General features: G+C 40.0%; 1 protein-coding gene across 1 annotated transcript; it reads left to right on the top strand.

The window, feature by feature from the left end:
• Positions 1-16,587: 16,587 nt before the first annotated feature.
• Positions 16,588-25,390, top strand: galk1 (galactokinase 1; the record flags this gene model as incomplete). The annotated part of the gene is made up of 8 exons (XM_080835285.1): positions 16,588-16,755; positions 19,552-19,741; positions 20,377-20,496; positions 23,801-23,936; positions 24,017-24,198; positions 24,811-24,961; positions 25,060-25,222; positions 25,319-25,390. The coding sequence occupies 8 exons, from the start codon at positions 16,588-16,590 to the stop codon at positions 25,388-25,390; spliced, it is 1,182 nt and encodes a 393-aa protein (XP_080691411.1).
• Between the last annotated feature and the right edge of the window lie 1,191 nt (positions 25,391-26,581).

Here is a 26,581-nt window from a genome sequence, read left to right as displayed (position 1 = left end):
CTTCTTCTACTTGCCAATTTCTAGCCTGGTTCCAATTATATAGCAACTGTTTAGCTTAAATAGTAAAGCTATTACATGAGCGGTCTAGTTTTACATTTATTCTATATGTGTTGGTATGTGTAGCTAAGTTCAGGCACTTGCAGATAGACCCCAGGTGGTGCTCAAGCATCTGCCCTGTGACTTCAGAAGTGGCCCTTCTGCTTTTTTTTCGTTTTCTAATTTAATTTAAATGTCCCTTATGCAATCAATCAAGACATTCTGCAAGACCACATGAGCCCATGAACCTCTCTATTCAACGTGAACCTTGTCACAAAAAAAACCACACTATTCTCCTAAAAATGCAGTCCCTTTTCAAAATTTCCCTCATACATTCCTTGATAATTATTAAGCCTGCAAAATTGTGTTAGGGCACAATTAAGCCTATGGGTACTCTGACACTAAATCTTGCTCAGTTATGATTGTAGAATAGTAGAATCTGTTGAGGGCTAAGGGGGTTTAGCTGAAGCCAGTGCAGCCAACTCTCCTGTGTATATACTCTCATTGGTGTGGTGATGAGTTGAATTAACGGTAGATTCGAAATCGTACCAAAATGGCAGCGTCTCTGGAGCCTGTTAGTGGGAAATATTTTATGTGAATTAAGCTATGTAAACGACTTTTTTATGTCTACATTGACTCGGTTAGTTGTGTTTGTGCTACACGAATGTTGCAGAGTTAGGGGTGTAAATCTCTCATGACAAAATCGATTCAATGCGTATCTCTATACATGGGCACGATACGATACAAGAAAAGATGCACGTTGATAAAAAAAACGATTCAGTACGATTCGATTCGATGCAATGCGATTCGATGCAGTTAAATTGTTGAAAACACTAAGTTGTGAGGAAACAATGGACCTCATTCTCGAAGTGTCTTATTAATAAATATCTTCATACCAACCTCAGAAAAGATCTCCGCTGGATTCATGAACGCCTGGAAATGTGTTCTAAATTGAACGCGCTTTCTCATGCACCTGAACTTGTATACACAAACCCCCGCAAGCTCTTTATAAGGGCATACTATTGCAACGTTTGCACACTCCACAGGCAAAGCGAAAGCAACTTCAGAGACTGATCAAAATAATTTCAAAGCAAGCACCTTTAAACCCAGCAGCGTTTCTGTTGTCCGGGAAAAAAAACAAATGTCCCTCATACACAATCGGAAATTTGTGAATAACCCTAATATTTAGGGCTATAAAGCAACACGCACTGCTGTTATTAAACAACACGTATGCTGCATTTTAAATAAAGTGCAAACCGTCGGTTATAAACAAGGAGCAAACTGAGTGAGAAGGATCTAACATGGCCAAGCAGACTAGCCTTAAAAGCTTTTTTCAGAGGACAAACGCAACTGATGAGGGTGAATCGTCTGATTCTATATTTTATAATTACTTAAATCAGAGGATCTCTGTAGAAACACGCAATCAAAAACGATGTAACTTCCTTGGCTGAAGTAGCTAGCATAGCATTGGCCATTGAAAATGCATAGCGTAGCTAGCATAGCATTGGCCATTCAACTGAATGAGTGTTGTAATCTGTCATTCTCTCCGGTCTTGGCGTTAATACTGAGAAAAGAGCCTGATTGGTTTATGTTATGCGGGCTTTGGCCAATGACAGGCTGTCATTGTTCTGACTGAGATCAAATGCAACAAGCCAGCGAGTGTTTTGTGTTTAAAAAAACGGAGACAAACGCTTGTGAACCGATTCATAACTTTCAAATCGGGCAAAGACCGGTTCATGAAATTTTAAAACCGATACGGTACCTCACGCATCGATGCAGTTGTATTTTACACGCTAAAAACGGATATCGATACGTTTCGGTTACTTTTTACACCCCTATGCAGAGTATTGTAGGTCTTAGCTGAAGCTCAAGACCATTATTATTAGGTTACTGCTAACGCTTAGACCAAAAATCCATTGAAACACATAGTAGCTAGCTAGCCTCGCTGCTAATAAGTATACCGTGAGCATGCATATCTCACAGATATTGACAGAGCATTAATTTTGAAAGAAGAACAGAGAAACACGATCAAGGCATTTGTCGATCGAAAATATGTTTTTGCCATCCTTCCTACGGGTTCCGATAAAAGTTGAATGTATCAGATGGTCATACTACGTTGCTCTGATTGGTACTAGGGATGGGTTGCACCAACATGGATTAAATTAATCCTGGTTAAGAGTTAATCTAGGTTTAGTAAATCCAGGTTTAAACTGGTTTATAATTAATCAGAGTTGTGTTGCACATCTTAATTTTAACCCTGGATTAGTTAAACTAGTTTAAACAAGGGTTAAAACAGGATGAATTTATGTTCGATGTCCGCCATGATGGATTCCGACGAAATGTAAACAAATTGACAAGTTTGTTTAACAATTACAGAACTAAATAGCCTTAAATAAATGCATCCGGTATTTTTCCTAAACTAGCTGCTTTTTGAATAAATCCCGTTTCTGATATGGTTTGTTACCGTTTAGCCCATAGACATATACATACATATACACATGTCTATGGTTTAGCCTACCACTAGCGGCTATAGCTAATAAACACAGTTACTTTAACCAGCTAGCTAGCTATTATGGCACGTCAAAGAGGGTCAAACTTTTCAACATTTGAAAAGATGTTGCAGACCAAGTTGATGGAGGAGTTTGGGGTTACAATTGAGGATATAGCTGAGCGCTTCAATGGTTGTTGTTTGTTTCTAAGCACGTACCATCTTGTGAGGCGCTCTTGAGAAAACTGATGTATGGTAGGAATTCTATTTCTATATTATAAAACTGACATTGTGCGGATAAAAAAAAATGCATGTGAGTTTGGGATAACTCCTGGAAGTTGCTTACATTTTCAACAATATCAGAACAAAAAGTAAGTATCAAATGCCTAAATCTTCTCTCCAACTCAAGAGGACCACAATCCATTTGAAGTAGCTAGCTAGTACAATTAAGAGGAATAATCATAGATTTGCATGCGATAATGAATGAGTACCCAGTATATTTCCTTTGTTTAAACGTACTTGGTCTCGAGAGAGGGTGAGACCTTCTATAAGGTCTTTGTCTCTGATGTAGTCTTTAGCCCAGGCATCCTCACAGCGCTTCTTCCAATCCAACTCCAACTGCATCAAGTTCTGTTCTAGTGCCTGTTCACGATTCAGCCCATTTGCTAGCTGCCGTTTGTACCTAGGCATATCAGACATGTCAACAGAGAAATCAACATGTTTTACTCAAACTCACTTTACTCTAACAGGGCTAAGGCTCTAGTTTCGCTGCAATAGTATGGTAGACCCAGTTGGTAGCTGAAATAGTATTGCTAAAATGCAAAACATTCACTGTTCAATCCAACGCCACAGAATTGTTACTGCTTTTTACAGGGATAAAGACTTTCAGTCTGAATCAACTTCAGCAGAAGGCCCTTTTTCCTCACACACTCCATCTCAGCTTTAAAGCAGCAGTAAGAAGTTTTGGTCTGACACTAGTAAGCTAACTATTTCAAAGGAATGCAAACCTTTTGCGTACACCACCAAAAGCCCATTTGGCACTGATAAAAGCTTGCTTACATGCTCAAGGTTGTCTTTTGGCAATATACAGGTGCATCTCAATAAATTAGAATATCATCAAAAAGTTGATTTATTTCAGTAATTCTATTCAAAAAGTGAAACTCATATATTATATAGATTGTGTACACACAGACTGATCTATTTCAAGTGTTTGTTTCTTTTAATTTTGATTATTATAACTGACAGCTAATGAAAACCCAAAATTCAGTATCTCAGAAAATTAGAATATTGTGAAAAAGTTCAATATTGAAGACTCATGGTGTCACACTCTAATCATCTAATTAACTCAAAACACCGGCAAAGACTTCCTGAGCCTTTAAATGGTCTCTCAGTCTAGTTCAGTAGGCTACACAATCATGGGGAAGACTGCTGACAGTTGTCCAGAAGACGATCATTGACACCCTGCACAAGGAGGGTAAGACACAAAAGGTCATTGCTAAAGAAGCTGGCTGTTCACAGAGTGCTGTATCCAAGCACATTAATGGGAAGTTGAATGGAAGGAAAAAATGTGGTAGAAAAAGGTGCACAAGCAACAGGGATACAAAGCCCATTCAAGGGAGAATGGGCTTCAACTGTCACATTCCTGTGTCAAGCCACTCTTGAACCGGAGACGTCAGAGGCGTCTCACCTGGGCTATGGACAAAAAGGACTGCACAGTTGGTCAGTGGTCCAAAGTTCTCTTTTCAGATGAAAGTACATTTTGCATTTCTAAGGACCATGGTATCCCTGTGCTTGATTGGCCAGCAAACTCGCCTGACCTAAAACCCATAGATTCTATAGGGTATTGTGAAAAGGAAGATGCAAGACAATAGACCCAACAACGCAGAAGAGCTGAAGGCCACTATAAGAGCAACATGGTCTTCCATAACACCTCAGTAGTGCCACAGACTGATTGCCTTCATGCGACGCCGCATTGCTTCAGTAATTCATGCAAAGGGAGCCCAGACCAAGTATTGAGTGCTGTACATGTTCATACTTTTCACTAGTCCAACATTTCTGTGTTAAAAATCCTTTTTTCTATTGGTCTTCAGTAATATTCTAATTTTCTGAGATACTGAATTTGGGGTTTTCATTAGCTGTCGGTTATAATCATCAAATTTAAAAGAAATAATCAATCACTTAAAATATATCAGTCTGTGTGTAATGAACCTATTTAAAAAAATGAGTTTCACTTTTTGAATAGAATTACTGAAATAAATCAACTTTTTGATGATATTCTAATATATTGAGATGCACCTGTAGTTGGCATTGTTGTATTGTGAAAGTTTATCTTGCATTTTACAATTGGGAAATAATTAAATATTTAGTGTTGAACGAGCAAACAGCCCAGCACAGTTTGAACAATATAGTTTAATGGGTAGTAGTGAGGGGGGATAAAAAGTCCTGTTCCCATAACAATACAAAATATCCACAGTTGAACAGTCCCTAGAAAACTGCCACAGAAAAGAAATACTGATTGATCCCACCCCAACTGTTAAATGTAGCAACTCCCAAATGTTAACCCTATTCAGGAAACAACAAGTCCAAAAAACACCAGGAGTGGCCAGAACATAGTGAAAAAAGCCATATTACATTTCAAAAACCCCCTCTACATCTCACCTTCAGCTCACAACTCACCCCTTCACATCTTCAAACCCACCTCTCCATCTCACCTTCAGCTCACAACTCACCCCTTCACATCTTCAAACCCACCTCTCCATCTCACCTTCATCTCTCAACTCACCCCTTCACATCTTCAAAAACCCGTCTCCATCTCACCTTTAGCTCACAACTCACCCCTTCACATCTGCAAACCCACCTCTCCATCTCACCTTCATCTCACAACTCACCCCTTCACATCTTCAATGCATCTGTTCAGTTCTTCCTTCAGCCTGGTTTCTTGTTGTCTTGCAGTTAGAAGCTCTGTGTCTTTGATCACCATGTCTTTAGACACCTGTGTGATATATTTGTCCCAGCTGGATTTTGTCGCCTCAAGTTCTGTACGAAGCCTTTGCAAAGCACGACAAAAGTTATCGGTCAACAACATAGGGAAAACTACAGCAATACTGAAATAAACATTTGAATTCTAGTACAGAGCTTCCACGGGTACACAATCAGCATTAAAAACTGTGTATTGGACAAAACAAACTGCTACTAAGAATAGAAACTACAGTACATATTATTTGTATAAGAATAGTAACTCAAGTTCATATTATTTGTATTGTGCAAAAAAGGAGGGTGGTGCACACCTGCAGGTAATCATGAAAGTGCTCTGACAACCAAAACAATTCATTCAGGGCACGGTAACATGAGGATAACAAGAATGACACAGAAGAGGTACAGCCAGTATAAATGTAAGATTCGGTAAGAAAAAGAAAGGATTCGGGGAAAAAAGGATTTGGGAAGAAAATTCTTTAGAGAGGAATGCAAAAGGTTTCTATGTAGGTTTCTTTCTTTAAGGTGACATACACATCAGAATGGGCTAGATGTCATTTAGGGTCAGTTAGGGTTTAATAGATCCTTGCTTACTGCAGAAGTTCCTGGTCTCTCCGCTCCAAATCTTTTGTGTGGCTTTTGTCTCTGATGGTCTGTCCAGCCAGTAAGACATCCAGCTGTGTTTGCAGATCTCTTCTCCTGGTCTCTGCTTCACAGAGCTGTTGGCCATGTACCTCACACATCTGGGCCAGGGCTGTCTCGCTCTCCCGAGCACGGCCCTCCAGCTCTGCGTACCTGTGAACATGTATAACACACAGTAAGTGCCACATATATTGATAGGAGTGAGTATCTGACAAACATTTCCAGGCCTTAATACTCAGAAAAGATTCTGATGAAAAAGCCAATCCCAGACTGACAATAGGTGTAGTAATTGTAATATTAGCACCTCAACCACTGAACAAGTGAACAAGTCAAACTAAACCATTAAAGAGCTGAAATCATACATTCTGTGGGCTTTCTCCTCCTCCTTTTCATGTTTGGACTCTGTCTGGCTCAGTTGATCCTCAAGCTCCTGTATTCTAGAAAATATCAAAAGAGCAAAAATCACTGGATGTTCCTGACACCCCTCAGCAGAGTCTCTGTAAAAACACAAACTAGACTAAGGTTCCGACTAAGGGAAGCCTGTTGATCAGGTTGAGTACAGGACACTCAGCTGCCTCCTCCCTCTCCCTCAGCCACAGAGACCCAACATCCTCACTGCCCACACAGCTGCTTTCCTTTCATACCTCCTCAGTGATCAGGACTCACAAAACACCATATATGATTACCATGGAAATGTACGGGAATTGCTGGAATTAAATGGATTGGACTTCTAAGAAGGGAGGCTAATCCCAGCTGATTACCCTGCTCCTTCACACACTGTGACAATGTGGTCCACATTGCATACCGGTATATACAATTCAATTCCTTTAACATATGTTTGCTTTAGTTTTTAATTATTCATATTCATTTCATGTTTCCATATCTTTCTGATCTAAACATGCGCACAAGGGGGTGGCGTTTCCCGTTTTGCTGCTGAGGCATTTGGTAACCCTGACTGTATCTAAAGTGATAAACATTCTGTCAAACATCAGTATACTATTGAATTTGTGATTGGTTATCTGGCTTTGCTCCTGAGGGTACAGCTATCACCTTGACTATTCAAATCAGGGTTGGAGGGTAAAGAGGATCTGTTTTTGCACGCTATGTGCTTGTTTTTCCACCGGCACACTGTTGTGAGCTTTCCAGTTATTACAGTATTTTATTGTTTTAAGTCGCCCACAGTGTTTCTGTTGAAACCTTTTGTCTTCATTGGTCTTGTTTCTTCATTTAGATTTACCCCCTTTGGATTTATTTCTCCTACTTTTTATTTGTATTGTTTGCAAACAATTGTACATTTACATTTGAATATTTCTTTTGATTATAATAAAATGCATATTTTTCATGTTTACTTGTTTGTCAATGCTGTGCATTTGTTTCCCCTGGTTGGAGAGGCCATCCTATTTCACACACACACACACACACACACACACACACTCACGCCACTCACATGCACTGTATTTTTTTTTATCAGTTATCTGTTTAAATATTTAAATTCTCTCCACTTTCACTTACACCATTACAGCCTCCAAGGGTGCAAGCATCTGATCAGTCTCAGTAGGCTAATGGGTGGATAATGGAGATGAACTCGTCCATGTCAAAAGACAGCCTGTTCTCACCCGACTGTTTTTACATATTGTGTACATCTACAATTAGCAATTATTTAAAAAAAAAACAGCAATCATGTAGAAAATACCTAGTATCTTTCATTGCAATGGTATTCTTCAGGACCCAGTCTCCATGCTGGATGTCCTTCTGAGCCTGGTAGCACTGGTCCTCAGAGGCCTGTAAGGCTTGAGTGGCCTGACTCTGAGTTCTGGTGTGCACCTCCAGCTCCTTACTCATTAGCTCCACCTGCAGAGGGATTTTATCCAGTTTGCAAATTAGTCACAGGAGCTGCACATTCAATACACAAAGATCTGCAACAAACTTAACCTGATTTGCAATAAAACTGAAATGATATTTAACTAAGCAATGTCTGAGTAACTACAATGGGAAAGCAATCTAGAACTGTAAAACTTTCTGTCAAAAATCAATCTATTGATGAAGCACAGAAACACAGAAATATTTGGAGCAATACAAGTTTGTCATTACATTTGTTACCTTAAGTTTGTGAGACAGGACCTCACTGCACATGTCATCAGTCCTCAGGTTGAACTCATGCTCTTGTTTCTGCATTTCAACATCAAAGTATGCCATCATTTCCTGTGATGATATTCAGACAAAAACAAATAACAATCTGCATAAAACAAGTCACTCTTGTTTTCAAGAATTGGTCGGATGTGGGTAGAATAAGCTAAAACTGTTTTCAAGTTTTGTTACCGTACTATGGCACTGATTCATGTAGAAGTAAAAAAATAAAAATAAATAAATAAATCTTGAGTTATAGTTAAATTGCCAGTAAACTATATTAACTAGTGTGAAACAGCTTGTTGTGTTGTGTTAAAAAAAAATGTAACATGCTAATAAACAGCACAATCAACATCACAATAAAGTTATGCTGCAAATTCAAGTATGATAGTCTTCTGATCCTATGTCCTGTAAAATTGAAAATTGACATTTGAAATATTAACATTAACATAGACATTCCATCTCATCTAAAGTGTATAACATCTCCAAGAGTTGCTATGCTATCTAACTAGCTAGGTAGCTAACGAAACTGTTTATGTAGTCTAAAATATATGTCAATACATTCCAATTGAAAACCGAAGAACACAGAAAGTGTTGATACATAGTATGGATACTTCCTGCAGACATCTCCAAAGGCCTATGTAATAATGGGGAGGAAACAATGTGCTTTGAGAAACACATGTTAAAATACATCACATTATTTTCATCCAAATAGGCTTTGAAAATAGGTCTACAGTTTCCAAATACATGTTCCCTTTGAACTCCAAGTCAAAGATTGTATTTCTTTCAAGCACACCTGTTTTTGCAATGCCAGTTCCCCCTCTGCCTGTTGTGTCTTCAGCCTTATGCTGCCCTTTAGGCTCTCATTTTCCTCCTTCAGCCTCTGCATTTCCTCATTCCTTTCACTGCCATTGCAAGGAGGGACAAAAGACACAAAGTGACAGCTGAGGTACTTAGGAATGGATGGATTAGTCTGCCAGGCTAATGCATCATTTTGGGGAAAGAAATTCAGCCAAGTTGAGTGGTGAGCATGGTGCTAGTGAGCCTACCTGCACACTGTACTGAGATGCAGTTGCATTTCTGACATCTTCTGCTGGTGCATGGTATGCAGCGCTGCACACTGTCTCTTCTCCTGCATCACTGCGTCCTGGAGCTTACCGATTTGTACGTGCAGCTCACTCACCTCCTCTAGTCTTGTACATCCACTAGCCTGAAAGTTGGTAACCATGGCATCATAACACTCCAGTTTATGATCTCGTTCCTCCAACAACTTGAGATTGAATTGAAAGTCCTCCTGAAGGCACTGGAAACGTGTCCTTTGGGCATCAAGCTCAGTTGTTGCTTCCTTGAGGGCGGCCTCCAGCTGCCGGGTGTGTAGTGCCTGTAACTCCTTCCACTCCCTCTCTTTCTGGACCAATGTTGACTCAAGGTCCTTGGAGTTCAACATTTCCACAGAAGGCCTTTTTCAAGTAGCCTGCATATTAGATAACAATAATTTATAATAATTGTGTTTCTATAACACCTTTTTAAAATAAAGCCCAATAAGGAGCTTTAAAAATGTAATACGGAAAATAAAAATAACTACAACAAATGCATAAATAAATAAACAAACAGAAAATCACAGCATGTACTTTAACCGGATAGCATTCTACTGTGAACTCACAGGATCTTAAACATTTTAAGGTGTTAACTCAATTTGATGATTTCATATTGACGGCAATTATTAAAAAAAAAAAAAAAAAAAGACTGGCTTTCACACACTACACGTATCCTAGGGATTTAGGAGGGCGCAAAATGTCACCATTTAGTATAAGGCCGAATTTTAAAAGATTTCTTTAACTGGTTTCAATTCGTGATGGGAGCCAAATGCCCGCATCTAGAGCATTTAGACTGGGACTTTTCAGCTATCGTGGTTGGGCATTACAAAAACTGAAAATGGTGTAGGCTATGCCAACAAGTGGCAGATTACTGTAAACGGCAATGTAACCAGTGTTACAATGTTAAATGCCACATAATGTAAACGTCCAAGTGGTGAATTTCCATTTAGGATAAAGTTAACGTTACTAACGCCAAACTACCGCTCAACAGCTTCTCAACAATAGCAGAGTTGCTAAGCAACGTTCATTTGGACGCTAGACACTGCCGAGACATTTGGCCAAACGTAGAACCTTAACTTACCAACGGAAAACCAAGTTGCCAAAATGATCGGCTCGCACACACCCAACTGTCTTGTGCGAAAATTGGTGATAAACCCGTTCGTATCACTGAACTACTTTCTAGATACGTAGCCTTAGGGCAAAGATGAACATTGAGCCAGCAGACGAACGACTTCCTCACACTCGGTTTGCGAGGGGGAGGGGGATAGACCCTTTAAAACGTGTCATGTGATATTCACAACAAAATCGTGACTCCCATAATCTCTCCTTTGATATATTTCAACGCTTATATCATTATGTATCGCATATAGGTGTAAATAAAAAGTCCACAAATGCATTCCCAGATGAAAATCAAAAGGTTAAATCAACTTTTGCTGTCAATGTTAATTTCAATGAATCAATGTCAAACTCTCATGTTGATTCATCACTTTTGCACCCTCAGTTCAACATTTGAAGCATTCTCAGCTGAAAAAAGTATGCTGATTATATATTTATTTATTATTTTTGATGGTATAGCTGGTCAGAAAACCTCCTATCAGCATAAGTTTAACTTCACCAAAACGCTGCAAGCAGCAATGAGGGGTCCAATCACCCAGAGTTGCAATGGTGACTTGAGCTGGGTTTGCATTTTATGGTGCACTTCACAGTAAATAACATTTATAGTTGAGATTTCGAGCAGTACTACAAAATGCAAAAACAGTCTGTGGCTGGGGTGAGACTTGTCCCTGACGATGCTGTGTGCCCTCCGCAGAGATCGCTTTCTCTGGACAGCCTCAATGGTGGGGAACGAGGAACCGGTCATGCTTTGGGCAGTTTTCACCATCCTCTGTAGAGCTTTCCGGTCAGCTGCCATACCACACTGTGGTGTAGTTGGTAGGGATGCTCCCGATGGTGCAGATCTAGATGTATCTGGATTAGGGCTGGGCAAGTTAACGCGTTAATCTTGCGTTAATTCATCAATTAATTAACGCCGACAATGATTTTAACGCGCGTTAACGCAGGTTTTATTATTTATTTTATTATTGTAAAAGTCTGTTGCCAATAGGCTTTTATTTTGACTGCTGCGCAACCGGAAAAGAAAAGAATGGCCGGATAAACATACCTGGATAAGGGCACAGACGTATATACAGTTATACTTGAAAGGTTGCCCACACGCAAGTTAACACAGATACACGAAAGCTAAACTTCTCGAAATAATGTGGCGATTCATTGCCTGTGCATCACCTCTAGCAAAGTTAACGTCAGTGAGCGTTAACCAGTCAGCTGTTTAGCTAGAATCTATAAGTTCGTTGTCTGTGAATGATGCTAGCAGCAGCTAAGCAGCTGGCTATCCTAGCCTGTCACCCTACTGGATTAGGGCCAATAGTTTTCTGCGAAAACGGAAAACGGACGGAATACGCGGAATGGACCATCTGAAACGGAATGGACCATTGAAAACGGAATTGCAACTTTTCAAACCGAAACATAATTGTATGCATCAAAATCGCCCAAAACCCCCTGCATTTTACCCTGTAAGACTGAATTTCTTTCAAATAAACACAACAACGATTGCAACAATGAACAAACATTAATTTAACAACAAAAGCAGTCAGAAAATGTCACGTCTGCGCTGAACTCTGCTCCGGCCACGCCCCCCTTTTCAACGGTAGTCACGTTCATTTGCTCATCTTCCCAATCGCATTAAAAACAAGAAATGTTAAGTCTTCTGTTCTGTTAATGGCTGGCAAACAACAATCGAAGAAGAGCACGTATTATTCACCGAGTTACCAAAGCAGTCTTTTTTATGGGGACTAATTAGCACTGCACTGAAATACATTAACATGAGTTACTTACACAATAACAATTACACAACTAATATTACTAAATACATATAAAAGTGGACATTACACTACGGCAACATGGATCTCATTCATATCTCATCCAGTAGCCGGTAGCCCAAAATTTGGTATTTAATACACGATCTATCACAGTAGCAACTTCATGAAAACCCTTACTTTCATTGGGCATGCACATAATGCCTCACATACAGGTCGAACAATGATGATTTAAGCATTGGAAATGTATAAGGCACAGTACGGTCAACTACTGACAAACTGAACTCTCACTAAGGGCCGAATTATGCTCTGTTTTAGACGTAACGCGTAAGCACGTAATTTACACAAGGAACTTGTTTTAGACAAGTTTTGATTTAAGGTTCGTTTTAGACGCAGAGCCATGTTGCAAGGCTTGAGCCGTGTTGCGTGTTGCAAAGCAAATTGACGCCAGAACTGTAGATTTTTTTTTGAGTTAAGTAAGCCTATTTATTGCAGCAGGACAAAGGAAAAAAACTTACCGGAGCATGAAAGTGTAGTGGGCGAAAGGCTTGATGTTATGAATACATGTGTTACACAAAATACAAATGTTGGCAATTCAGTACCAGTGGCGAAAAAGACAGCACATGACGCAAAAGTTCGTTTATTGACATCTTTTAATGACTGCGACAGGCTTTAAAACGATGTGTTTATGAGTTACATTATTCAAAGATGAGGTGATAAACGGCGAAAGAATCTCATCATGTTGTCAATGCTTGTAACTACAATGGTGCTGGCCACAAGGCAGGGATTCAAATTAACGTCGTCCCGTCGTCCCGGGGCCGTATTAAATTGTCATTGGGACGACGTCGGGACGACAACAATTTCAGCCCGTTTTTTATTGCACTTGCAACTCATTTAAACGGAAAAGAAACGCAATTTCAATGTCCTTGAATGAAGACATTAGACACTGACAATAAATCTGACTTGACTTGAAATGGACTCGCGCATCACGTTTGTGTTCTATTAGTGACAACAGTGGCGGTCCGTGCATTTCACGACTAGGCCTTCAGCGATGTCCTACACGATGTTAAACTGAGTGAATCCACCTCTTAATACATTATGACGGCATGGCTCTCGAACTATATATTTATACAGAAAGGCAGTATAAGTGAGCATTGCATCACCTTAACATAGTCGAGTACAACAGACTTAATTAATATTTCCGGAGCATTTCAAATCAATACACCCGTATTAACAATACATCAAGAGTAGTAAACTCTCAGTTATATGATCGCTTGGATATTACTGTCACAACTTAAAAATAAAAGGCGATTTTCAGGGATTAGTCTACAAAGTTTTATTCAGTCCACCGAAAGTAGTGAGCTTTAACAAGTTTGTCCACTAAACATCGCATTGTCCCACCTGCAAAGCAGTTTCATTAAACTTCCTATCCTCACGATATCCAGTTTTTCTTGAAAGTTCCGTCTTGAAAATGGCGTTGTAATTGTATCAATTGTATGGAATTATCAAGTTGGAGTAAACTAGTTTATTTGAGTTGGTTAATGTAATTATATTTAGTCTTACCAACTGAAACAACTAGCATAATAAGCATTGCAACCGATGTACGTCGTTTTCACATTAGCCAACTAAACTGAGCACTGAAGCGCTGCACCTGTCTGCCTCAGTATCCAATCAAAGGTTTACGTGTCACTTTCAATTCTGAAGGCCTCAGGGAAGATTTCTATTAGCCTGGTAACACATGATAGCTGAAATATGATTGGATGAAAGCTGTAACATAAATAAACAACGCTGAAAGCTATGAAATCAAGAGAATGGACTATGGGGAATAATTAAATACATATTTATGAAAAGAAAATATTAAAATTAAATTAAAAAGGAAGTTCCTTCCTGAGTGGAAAAAGACATATTCTTGTATTAAATGGGATGCAGGAATAGGAATGTCATCTCAGTTTTAAGAAATGACCCAAACCAATTGAGAGAGTTTTAATAAACAGTTTTGGATTTTAAATCTATTGCCAGCAGCAGTTTTTATTCTTGTATAATCTTAATGGAATTCATTGTTTGAATTAATTGCACCGAATTTAGTTTTTTTTTTTTTCATACAATTCGGGACGGTTCCGGGACGTTTCGGGACGGTTGAAAATGATTTTCGGGACGGTTCCGGGACGGTGCTGAAAAAAGTTAATTTTAATCCCTGCCAAAAGGTAACGGCAGGTTACTGTTAACTTTTGTATGAGCAGACCGGGCTCATTCTATCAAACTCGCTGGTGCAATTGATGGATTCATGTCAATATAAACTCAAAGATATCACCATGACTCACAAGTGGCGGAAAATGAATATGAAAGTACCTATTTGTTCGTGAATGACCACATTCTCTCCAAACAATCGCGGGTGAGAATGGGATATTCGCGGTAATTTGAGCGTCCTTATAAGTGTTTAAAGAGGATTTGTAAAGGAGTTCATGTCTTCGGACCTCTTCTGTTATGTTTGTTCCTAATCCATAAGAAAAGGCTTGTGAGACGGTCTGCAGGGTATTCATGATTTAAAAAAATGTCTGGGTCTAAAAAAGACTGTATGCTATTAACCCGGAAACGTGAGACTCAGTGTGAAAGGCTGTGGTAGCCGGCCAATCACAGCCTTTGCGAGCTGTGTAGGGCCGTAGTGTTTTAGTCGCATAGTCAGGAATTTTGGGCGACGCACTTAAGCACGTAAGGGGGGGTATTTTACCGCGCAAGGGGGGGTTGTGTATCTTACGTGCTTACGCGTTACGTCTAAAACAGAGCATAATTCGGCCTTAACTCAGAGCTGCTGCATGCACGCAGACAGCGTTGCTAGGCAACATCACTATCAACAGAGTTTTTCATACAGTTAACGTGCAGAAAGGCATTTTACAGCTGTTTTTTTTTTTGACGCGGAAACACGGAATCATCAAAAACGTGACACGGAATTTGCTTTTTTTTGACGTGGAAAACTATTGGCCCTACTGGATCTACCATTAAGATCACATCAGGATGACAAGAAAATCAACTATCGAAAATATGATTTTGAGCTTGTTGTGCAATGATATCCCCTGTCCTCCCGGCTCCCGATAAGTTAAGCTAACTAATTTGAATGTGCTAGCTGTTGCTAGCTAGCATGGGGAGTTGCCATTAACTAGCGAGCTACAAACGTCAGAGGGCTATGGCAGAAACAACGTCATAACCAGGCTGGTTAGTTACATTACAGGGAAACCAGCCATCACGTACATGGAATTCAGTTGTAATATTGTAAACACAACTTTCTGGTGCTTCACCACACTCTAAACATCAATGCCCTGGCAGTGGCAATAAGCTTCAGTTTTGTATTTGTTTTGATAACATTGTTTAGGTTGAGAATTACACAAAGTATTTATTTTATTAAACTGCTACTATATAAAAATGCTGATGTTAAGTGTTTGCACAACAAATGTTGTGGAACTTTTGTTCATATGGCAGAACATTTCAAATAAAAGTGCGCTATACACTACTTTTGAATTGATTATTGGATTTTGTGTAAAAAAAAAAAAAAAATCGATTAATCGCGATTAATCAGGGAAATCATGCGATTAATCGCGATTAAACATTTTAATCGTTGCCCAGCCCTAATCTAGATATGATATTACATTTAATTTACACCTAGTGTTAAGATCTGCCTCAAGTGTCTGCATTGAGATCCATTTGTCTGTCCGGATCACGTCACATCCTTCTCTTGTTTGCGCAGGTCCAAAAAAACAAACAAAAAGAAGAAGAGGAAGAGGAATAGAAGAAGATTGTAGCCATCCGAGAAGCTGCGTTATTGTGTTTGCTTGCTGTTCAGAACCTGTCTGGTTTGGAACAGACACACGCAATTGTAGTTGTTGCATGTGGACTGAAAACACAATTGCATTCAGTGTGGTCACAATGCGTCCCTGACCACAATCCGCCGACCTCAATGCCTCATGAGTGCATTTACACCTGTACTTTCATCTGGTGAAGCACAATGAAATTCAAGCCAGGTGTTCAAAGGTGGTCTGAAATGCATCCACACTCTTTAAGCAGTGTGAACGCATATGTCCTGTGCCACACTGAAGGCCGGCCCATTCAACTGATGTCCTCTGCATAAGCCGAAGTATCTAGAGGTGTGCTGTTCTGTTCTGGCTACAACGACAAGTTAATATTCAAGAAAAACTCCGCCCATTAGGAATCTGCTGACACAGAAATCAAGCATATGACTTCCTCGGTTTTTCGTGGACTAACTGTTATTCTATTTTGTTGCTTGATGTTCTCTGGTGCTGCCGAACACGTATGCTTAAAGTAGGACAATTGAAAACTGAGACCTTCACTGTCATTACTTATGGCACATTCTCCGATCCCTACCGTGGAGCAGTTGGTGGCCAAGGCTCGGGGAGTATATAGTGAAACCTTCGGAGGGAAATGTCCCAATATTGCCGTCTGTGCTCCAGGGAGGGTCAACTTGATTGGAGAGCACACCGATTACAACCAAGGATTTGTCCTACCTATGGTAACAGTAATGTTCGTCGTCAGGATGACTGTTCGCTTGCTATGCCAGTGTTTACTATCAGATGTGCGAACACGCAGTTGTATGTTACCGGTTGATGGCAGCTTAAACGTGGTGTGTTCTCGGGGAACTAGTCCCTTACAAGAAGTTAACAGTAGTAAACAACCCGTTCATTTCCCCGCAAAGATTAGTCAAAAACACGATTCCAATTCGAAATTTGCACGCTTCCTCGGTCTTGCAGCTCGTGCACAGGAACTCCTTTTAAGACAGACGTCATTAAGGACGTCATTTCGTTAAACCAGAGGATTTCTACCAAAGTATTTAAACGCTTTCATAGCCAGTAGCGGTGTCTGACTTGAAACTTTGGAAGAAACATGAATTTGGACGTAGGGGCATTCATATGACACACAGGATCAACAATACATTTGCAGCGGTGCTATCCAGTAGCTGCCCGAGGAGGCTCCTACTAAGTTTTGAAAGTTGAGGCGGTGAGGTTATTCAGTTCATGAGACCCACAGAGGGTTGACCACGAATTTAGTCGTGTCAGGGCTGGTTTCATAAAGTCAAATTCATGTTACATGCATATAACAGACCTTTACTCACAATTAAAGAGGGAAACCGTTTCAAAATACTATCCCCATGTTCATATTTTGCTAAGCTAGGTGTGTTGAACATCAGTGATAATTGGCAATGAAATATACATTAGGCTGAAGCAGGGCAACAAACTCAGTTCAGCCTATAAGGTTGCTTGCAAATAAGCATCACATTATAAAGACAGGTCGACTAAATATCAACTAATAGACTTTGTTTTCTGAACTTGCATGCTGTACTCTTCAGCAATGAGTAGCGTGGCTAACTCTTGAGACGCATGTTTAGCATAGGCTACATTTTGTAATTAAACCTAATACAGTAATGTTAATGTCTGGCCCTGTATGGAGCTAAGAACCTCACCACATCGGCTGTAACAGACACACACATAGATTTAAGCTGATTTGAGATCACTATCTGTTAAATATTGTTGTCCAGTGCTGACTCGAAAGTTATCAGACCTGGCTTGTTAACTAATGTTAGAAAACAGCGCGGGCTGCAATTACTCTGATGTAATTGAAAGTTATCCTGTTGAAGTACCTTGGGCAGGATCATGGGCAGGATGGCCTGGGGTAAAGTTGGGTCCTCGCGACACAGCAGGTGGTATATCTGCAGCGGCCCGCTATTACATTTAGCTGTATCCGTACACGTCTGCCAAGAGGGTACAGTTAAGTGTCTTTGCTAAGGGTATAAACTGAGTAAAAAGAATGAAATATATATAAACGTTGACGTTGTAAGCTAATTTACAGCATTTACCAGCCAATCATCAACTAGTCAAGGCCAACATCTGATATGAAGGCCCTACAATGCGGTAACTGGGTTCTCCTGAATGTTCCACGAATGCAGCTATATACCTTGGCAATGAGTTCATTTGATTTGATTTGATTTGTTTATTTTATGAAGAGGGACAGTGTGCATTAATAAACATTAAAATGTAAATGCACCTAATTGTAGCCAAAAGGCTAGTTTTCATTGGCAGTCCCCCTGCCAGAGTGAAACTGCCTAAAGATAGGTAAGAATTACAGCATAACATTGGTGAGGGGAGGAGAGGAGAGAAAAGACAACACCCAGAGTATGCCCCTAGAGAAGTACAGTGTGGGAACAGTAAAAAAAAAAAAAAAAACACACCTCAGCACATAAGCACATACAACTCACAAACAATACATACATGATTACAAAACACCAGAGCTACATGAAAAAGCTGCCACTTGCGTTGGTGCTAATAAGGATAGCCAGGAGTCTCAGGACATGACAAACACGAAGCAGGCGAAGGCGTGGGGCGTGGGATGTGACCGAAGGTATCAGCTTGGGGTGGGACGTAAACAGCGATTGCAGATCTGAGCTGAATTGATTTGTCATGACTTTCGGTGCTGTGTAACTGGTCAGAAGCTTTTTCCTGCCCACTCATTTTGACTGTCGGATCTTGTGACTTAATTATTTTATGGTGCATCATGTACCAGCGATCATGACCTTTATAGACAGGAAAAGATGTGTGACTGTCACATGCAAGGACTCATACCCAACAACCTAACCAATATAACAAATGCCCAACCATAGATCCTGAGCCGCAGGCTACAATCACAACTCTCAACGCTAGTAACAGCTGCAACACATGCTGCATGTTGTACCTGGGATCCCAAGGCCCTCCTTCACAGTACAACAAGCGCTGCCTTGCAGCCCACAACTGGATCGACAAATAAGCAATTTGTCCCTCTGTGGTTACGTACATACATTTCAGACACTTTGTCGTGATCCCCAATTCTTTCTGACTCATCGAGACAAATTACACTTTTGGATTTTCTTTTTGATTCTATTGTATTTAAAACAAGGTGTGCACCTAGCTGTCTAAAGTCTGCTGGCCAATTGCAGATAGCCCTCAGTTTATAAGAACTAGCACAGACTTATTTTCTGTAAATCTTATGGATTTTTCCCAATACTACTTGTGTATTATTCGTGCTGATAACGACAATGCATGAACTAATGAACACACGTCATGGTAAACATAGAAAAACAACCAGATGCTTGTTTCCTACGCCACTCGGCCTGGCGGCCTCGGTGGCTACGGCCGAACACCACCCGTGGGATTATCCCTTACCTACCCCACTCCCACTCATGCTATATTGCTTGAGTATATCACTGAGTCTTATTTATTTTTCTTACTGTGTGGTCTAGATGATTTCTAACTATTATCTGTCTTTCCATGTTATCCAGGCTCTGCCCCTTGTAACTGTAGTAGTTGGCAGTCAGACTGCAGAAAAAAGTATCTCAATGTTAACTCTGTCAGAGGCTGTGGAAGAATCCCAAAGAGTTGACTTTGATCTGCCAACATCCACTGCACCCCTGCTGCCTGGGAAACCCTGTTGGGCTAATTATGTGAAAGGAGTGATTCAGCACTACAGAGGTAAAAAGGGATGCATGAAGTTGAGTGCTTTTAGTATAAGCTATAAGTAGAGTGTCTCTCTCTCTCCTCTGCACATGCATTAAATATATATATATATATATATATATATAAATATATATTTCCTGACATATCTTTGTCTTTAAATCACTAACATACTGTACATATGAACACATTCACATTTACCACTTTCAAAGGAAAATAACAATACAAAGCAAATGAACCAGACAAACATTGTCTCTATCTTTCTGAAGGTCTTTTATTTCTTTGTCTCTCTCTATGTTTGTCTAAGATGCCATTTGGCCCTCTGGCCAGACTTTAGAAGTCTGGATGTCTATTGTGTGAATTTGATAATTTTCAGAGTGTTTTCCACCTTACACAAACTAACAGTTGACATATGTTAATGGGTCGAGAAGTTCCCCCAGTGGAAAAAAAACTAAAACATGAGCTCCAGGCTAGAACAGATCAAGCAATGGCAGTAACAATATCAAAATAGCTAAAACCAAAGTTTCGGCTGTTCAAGTGATTAAGTTCAAACGTGTTGGAAACTGATCTCTGGTGTGTTTTGTCTGGTGCGGCTCATTAATGGCTAATGATGGGGTTCGGCTAATGAATGTCTCCACACTCTCCATTGGCAGGACATCCCTTGCCTGGATTCCAGGCTGTTATCATCAGCAGTGTGCCATTGGGAGGGGGCCTATCAAGCTCAGCATCACTTGAAGTTGCAGTTTACACATTCCTTCAGCAACTTTGTCCAGGCAAGATGTATTTTTTATAACCTTCTATGGTATGTGCTGTACTGATTTTGAACTTGTGTATTCATTTTAGAAATGCACTAACCAGACATGTGTAGGGGAGAGCAGGGTAGGGTTTGTTTTAACCATTTGGGAACTGTTAAACCCTTTACTGTTAAACTGTTCAACTCCTTTACAATGCTTTGTGGGTGTGACCTGTTTGCTGTATCTAAGAGGGTCCAAATGAGGACAACCCACCATAGTCTCCAAAACCCTGTGGAAAACACTGACTGCAATGAACAGAAGAAGATACTTCCTCTGGTTTCTGAGCAAATGGTTATTGCTGTTTCCCACCAGTTCTGGTTTGTGGCCTTAGCATTACCATCTCTAAAGATCTAGCATTACTATCACCCTTCAAATAGTATATTGTGAAAAAGCCTCTTGTCTTTATCATATATTTATTCAGATCCCAAGCACCACACCAGCACAAACACTCAAAACAGATTAAAAAAAAAAATCATCACCTTCAGTTTTGGAAATATAGGCTAGCACACTAAGGATCATTTATTTAAGATGAGTTATTTGCTGTTCCCTTTTCAGTAACTGGCACATCGGTACCACATCCACGGTGTGTAATTTGTGCGGAGGAACTTACTAATGAGAGCGACACCAAGTACCCTGAAATAAGACAAACCCACAGACTTTCCTTGAACATCCGCGATTCTCTTGAACATATATCCACTATAACTAAACCAAACAGTGTCCAGTCACAACAGTGTCCAGTCAGAGCAGGCTCATATTTCACATTGAGCTGAGACTGTGGCATAAATACAGGCTTTGTAGAAATCATGGTGCTAATAATAATAAAGGTTAAGAACAATAATAGAAAACTAGAATGCGTTTCGTGAACGAACTGCGAGAGTGTGCTTGCTCTGTGACAGAGAGAACAAGTGCCAATGAATTAACATGTATTTACATCTACTCAATCAGTGTAGTGGGGCCTTCTTCCAATATATTTTAGCAAGCAACCAAGCTCAACCATTATATTTTGGCTCCACTGACGTTTAGACATATGAGGGTATCTTTGTTGTTCTGTTTTTGTTTGTTTGTTTGCTTGTTTATTGTGAAAGGGTCTAGTGTGTTACATTTGGTCATAGCCTAATAGTTCCAGAGTTTCGTTATACTGACTTACTGAGCTAAGTGAATTGTTGAAATTGTTATCTTGGTAAAAGGAAACATCTCTGCAACAATATTGGAATGAATGCGGTTACATAGCCAGCTTTACTTAAAGTTTATTGTAAGATAGGCCTATATGTTAGACTTAATGCAGTTCTCTCTCAACAGTGATGTCTGGCTTGTTATATGTTTTATCCATATAAGGAGGGGGCAGCTAAACTCGAAGACTCTCAGAAAATATCTAAAGTGTAGCTCACTAAACTAGAAATATATTGAAATGCCATGAGATGTTTGCCTACCACTAACCATTTCACATTTACAGACATAAACCTATAGACATGACACAAAACATCTTCCAAAGACTTTATTATCTCAGCTGCATTATTCAGTAGCACAAAGTAGTCTATTACATTCATATTTACTTCATGTAACCCTGCCATAGCGATACAACACCTTTTTGACAGCCTATATAGCCTAATTGCAAAATTAAATATATAAATAAATACTACACTGAAATAACGCAAACAAAGTGAATCTACAGTGAGCCAACGCTCGTCCACTGACAGTGTGGAAGAATGACAGCGACGTGAGCCAGGCTACATTCCAAGATTACGTTACTAGAAATGTCACTTTACATGAGCTTTGTTCATAAGCCATGCAGTCCATAAAATAGGAATACTCTGTGTACTAACAGTATAGTAAGACCGGTCATATGTTCAGAGAGCTTTCTAGCAACCAACAAGTTACAAGTAGGATAAACATATTAGCGAAATCTGCGTTGTCGACAGACCATCGTTTTGACTGGAGTTTTGATGTGCTTGTTAGCACCAAGTGGATTACCTCATCTACAATACATATGGGCTTGGACTCAAATCACTAGTAGGCCTACTTCACGATCTTCTATGGTTGCCAGCAGATAAGGTAAATAATAATCGCCATATTTGCTTTAATGTTTTATAGAGTAGGCTATGTGTAGGTTATTAGCGTAGCTAATCAGAAATGTTGTAGATGCCAGAGTTGGCAACTATGGCTCAGATTTAGGTTGTTATCCATCAACATTCATTTTACAACTTACATTAGTTTCGTTGTCATTCGACTCGAAAATCTCTGGCTCAATTTGGCAAAGCACTACTGCTTCCTCCAGGGTAAACATACGTGGACCTCTCTGTGCTGTCATTTTGCCAATCTGGCTGGCTGAGGTAATCGAGTGATTAGAGAAGGCTACAAAGTGGAATACTAAGCAGTTTGTAGCGGGAAAAATTGAGAGTGAAATGTAACAAATTATACTGTATAATTACCAATGTCACAAATAGCTTAGCGGTAATATGAATAGCTTAAATGGGATGGCTACATTAGCCAGCTAGTTAGGAGAATCTCCGCTCTCTTTCTCTTATACCATCCTGTTCTGCAGCGAAGGCACATCACGTAATAACGTTATCATTTCTCAAAATAGTTAAATACAAATATATATAGCTTTTAAGATAAAAATATGTCCAATAAGGCTTAAAGAATTAAATCAGGTGTGTAGATGAAGTTCAGCAACAGCATTTCTAGTGTTTATATCCATGATTGTATGCTGGTCGTCGCTGGCCGTCAACTGCCGTTACAGGAGAATACAGAGCTTCGCCTTAGTGGGTGACGTCACAATGGCTCAACCTTCCACCATGTTAGTCAATGAGAGAAAAGAGTGATGAAAAAGAGGAATAAAAAAGGAGTGGCAAAGAGTACCGCCACGAAAAGTCATAGCAGGTTGCACCGGATCGAGCCGGACATTTCGGTGTTTGAATGGCGTCTCTATCTCAAACGGGCGAGGAGTAGTTAGCTGCAAGAAAATCGGGCAGAATAAATAAAGAAAACTTAACGATAACAATACTGTGCTTCCCTTCGGGCAAGCACACTAATTATTATTATTATCACGGCCCGACCTTTGCGGTATGAAATGTACGTGCAAACCTAGGCTACTTCAAAGCGTGAAATGTTTCATGTAAGTTTTATTAGTGTAGAGATTTTCATGTCTAAAGTCTTTTCATTATGGGGCAGCTTGGCTTCCTTTGGCTTCCGCTAGGAGCTGCCACAGTGACCTAGATGGAGATTACAAATATCTGTGGTAGAATCACATTGAATCAACATGAATTAATATCTGGACCCACAGATGATGGGGATAAGGTGGCAAAGGCAATGGCGTGCCAAAAGGCCGAACACACCCACGCTGGGGTGCCCTGTGGTATCATGGACCAGTATGTGTCTGTGCTGGGTACAGCTGCTCATGCACTGCTCATAGATTGCAGGTACAGTACATGTCCAATTCTAATCAAGCTAATTCTGAATTTCATGCCATACTTGATGTGTCATCATTTTATTTCCCCAGGTCACTGGAGGCCACCCCAGTGGCCCTGGCTGACCCCAGTCTTGTGATTCTCATCACCAACTCCAACGTGCGGCACTCTCTCACAGGGAGTGAATACCCCACACGACGCCGCCAGTGTGAGGAGGCTGCTGCTCTGCTTGGGAAGAGCAGTCTGAGGGACGCTACCCTAGAGGACTTGGAAGGTGAGAAATACAGGCTTAAAATGGAGCTCTATGTTGAATATACAGTACCGTTCAAAGGTTTGGAACTGATCAGAAAATATAGTGAAGACATTTTGTGTAATTGATCAGAAATATAGTGTAGACATTTGATGTAACTGATCAGAAATATAGTGTAGACATTGTTAATGTAGTATATGACTGTTGAAAAAGGCTGACTTTGGAAAGACTCTCTTAATAGGCATACTCTGCCACTTTCACCCTTTTGTTTCAGTGGCACATTATGTTAGCTTATCCCAAATGATTGTTTAAAAGGCTAATTCATCATCATGAAACCCACATTATGTTAGCTAAACCTAAATGATTATGTAAAAAGGCTAATTCATTATTAGAAAACCTTTTAGGTTACAAGACATAGACCCAAAGCATTGCTCTAAATTATGCAGAACCCGTTTGTGATGAAGCAGTTACCGTTGTAATGCTGAAATGTTTGCAATTGCTGCAAATGGTTCTTTGATGAAGGCAAATTTTCAATCACAAAATTGTTATTTCAAGTAGAAATATTTATATAATTATTATTCTATAATATATCTATATTATATTATACGTGTTTGTGTGATCTGTGATGTCTTGTAGCTGCAAAAGGTGGGATGGATGACGTGACATACCGACGGGCTCGCCACGTGATCGAGGAGATCGAGCGCACTGCGCAGGCTGCTGTGGCCTTAAGACAGGAGGATTACACAGAATTTGGGAAGCTTATGGTGGAAAGCCACAATTCACTCAGGTGAAAATATGAAGGTTCAGTTCCCGCAAAGTTACATTTCTTGTGCATCCTCCCAGGAACTTGCTTGGCTTTATATATTAAAAAGTATTGCTTTCCAGGGACCAGTATGAGGTCAGCTGTAAGGAGTTAGATGAGCTGGTTAGTGCAGCCGTGGAGGTGAAAGGTGTGTATGGGAGTCGCATGACCGGTGGTGGATTTGGTGGGTGCACGGTGACTCTTCTTCAGGCCGACGCCGTTGAGCTAGCAAAGCAACGCATCACGGTGAGTGTTGCACATCAGACATGTTCTGAGCATTTTAATAACTTAAGCTCAAATGGGATAAAAATTTTACTAATTTCAGGTTTTTTTTTTTCTCAGGAGAAATACAATGGATCCCCGACATTCTATATCACAACTCCTTCAGAGGGAGCCCAGGTGCTGAGTCTTTGAACATAAAATAGGAAAAAGATTCCTGAAAATGTCTTATAAACTTCAAATATGTTATACTCTCTGTTTGTCATTCAGTATCCAACTTTGGTAAATTAAAACACTGGTAAACTTGATTACAAAAGTACTGGATAAGAGGTATATCTGCCTTCTGCCACTGGAAAACCACATTGGGCCTCATTCTCGATCTTTTTCTGTAATTCTTCAGAAATGTTTCTTACACGACTTCGCAAAAACAACGTAAGAGAAACGCTTCCGCTGCATACCCGCACGCTTGAAAATGTGTTCATAAGCAGCCGAAGTCTTCTCAGCTGTGTTCCTTCCGATTAGTTTCTTAGATTGATGCGCGTTCTCGTGAAAGTGGATTTGCATACATACACGCCCCACCAGCTCCTTATTAGGGCACGCAGCCATAGCAAAGTGGCTGTCGGAATTTCCCAAATCCACACGAAAGCAACTCGTAACAGGTGTTTATTAATAAGGTGGAGATATTTTCTTAAGTTGAACTTCCGAAGTCCGTAAAACACATTTAAGAAGTCGAAATGGCTACCATAAGTGTGAAGACATGTCATGAATAGGAGTATAAATTGCAGTCAGTGCTGTCAGCCAAAATAGCCACCGTAAGTTTGAAGACTGGTCACGAATAGCCGTATAAACTGCAGTAAGTGCATGTGATAGTTCTTAGAGATTGGGCTTAGTGTTTATTTATGTATTCACTTACATTTGCAGTGTTCGTGTACATTAACATTCACATTCAGTCATTTAGCAGACGCTTTTGTACAAAGTGACGTACAAGGGAGAGAACAGTCAAGCTACGAGCAATAGACCTAGTGTAACAATAAATACTACCTCGTAGAATCATGACTATAAATGTGAAACGTAATTGTTTATGATACAAATATTCTCGTATTTATTATAATTATAATTATTTTAATCCGAGGTTGTCTGTAGAGTTGACGTGAACGCAATCACCAACGGGTTCTCACAAATTGAACCGTTAGCCTAACCCTTTTAACACAGAGTTTTTTCAAACATCATTCCTCAATGCGATTCCTCAAATAACCACAAGAGGCCCCGTGGAATCGCATTTGAGAAGATTCCGGAAGAGTTACGACTGCTATTTCGCGTTCTGAAAGTCGTCTGAAATTCAGAAGAAAGCACAGAAGAAAAAACTATGGAGAATGGAAAATGTTT

The sequence above is a fragment of the Sprattus sprattus genome (genome assembly GCF_963457725.1).
Source record: "Sprattus sprattus genome assembly, chromosome: 3".
NCBI lineage: Eukaryota > Metazoa > Chordata > Actinopteri > Clupeiformes > Clupeidae > Sprattus > Sprattus sprattus.
Note: the sequence above shows the minus strand (reverse complement) of the source record. Positions and strands in the feature narration are given on the sequence as shown.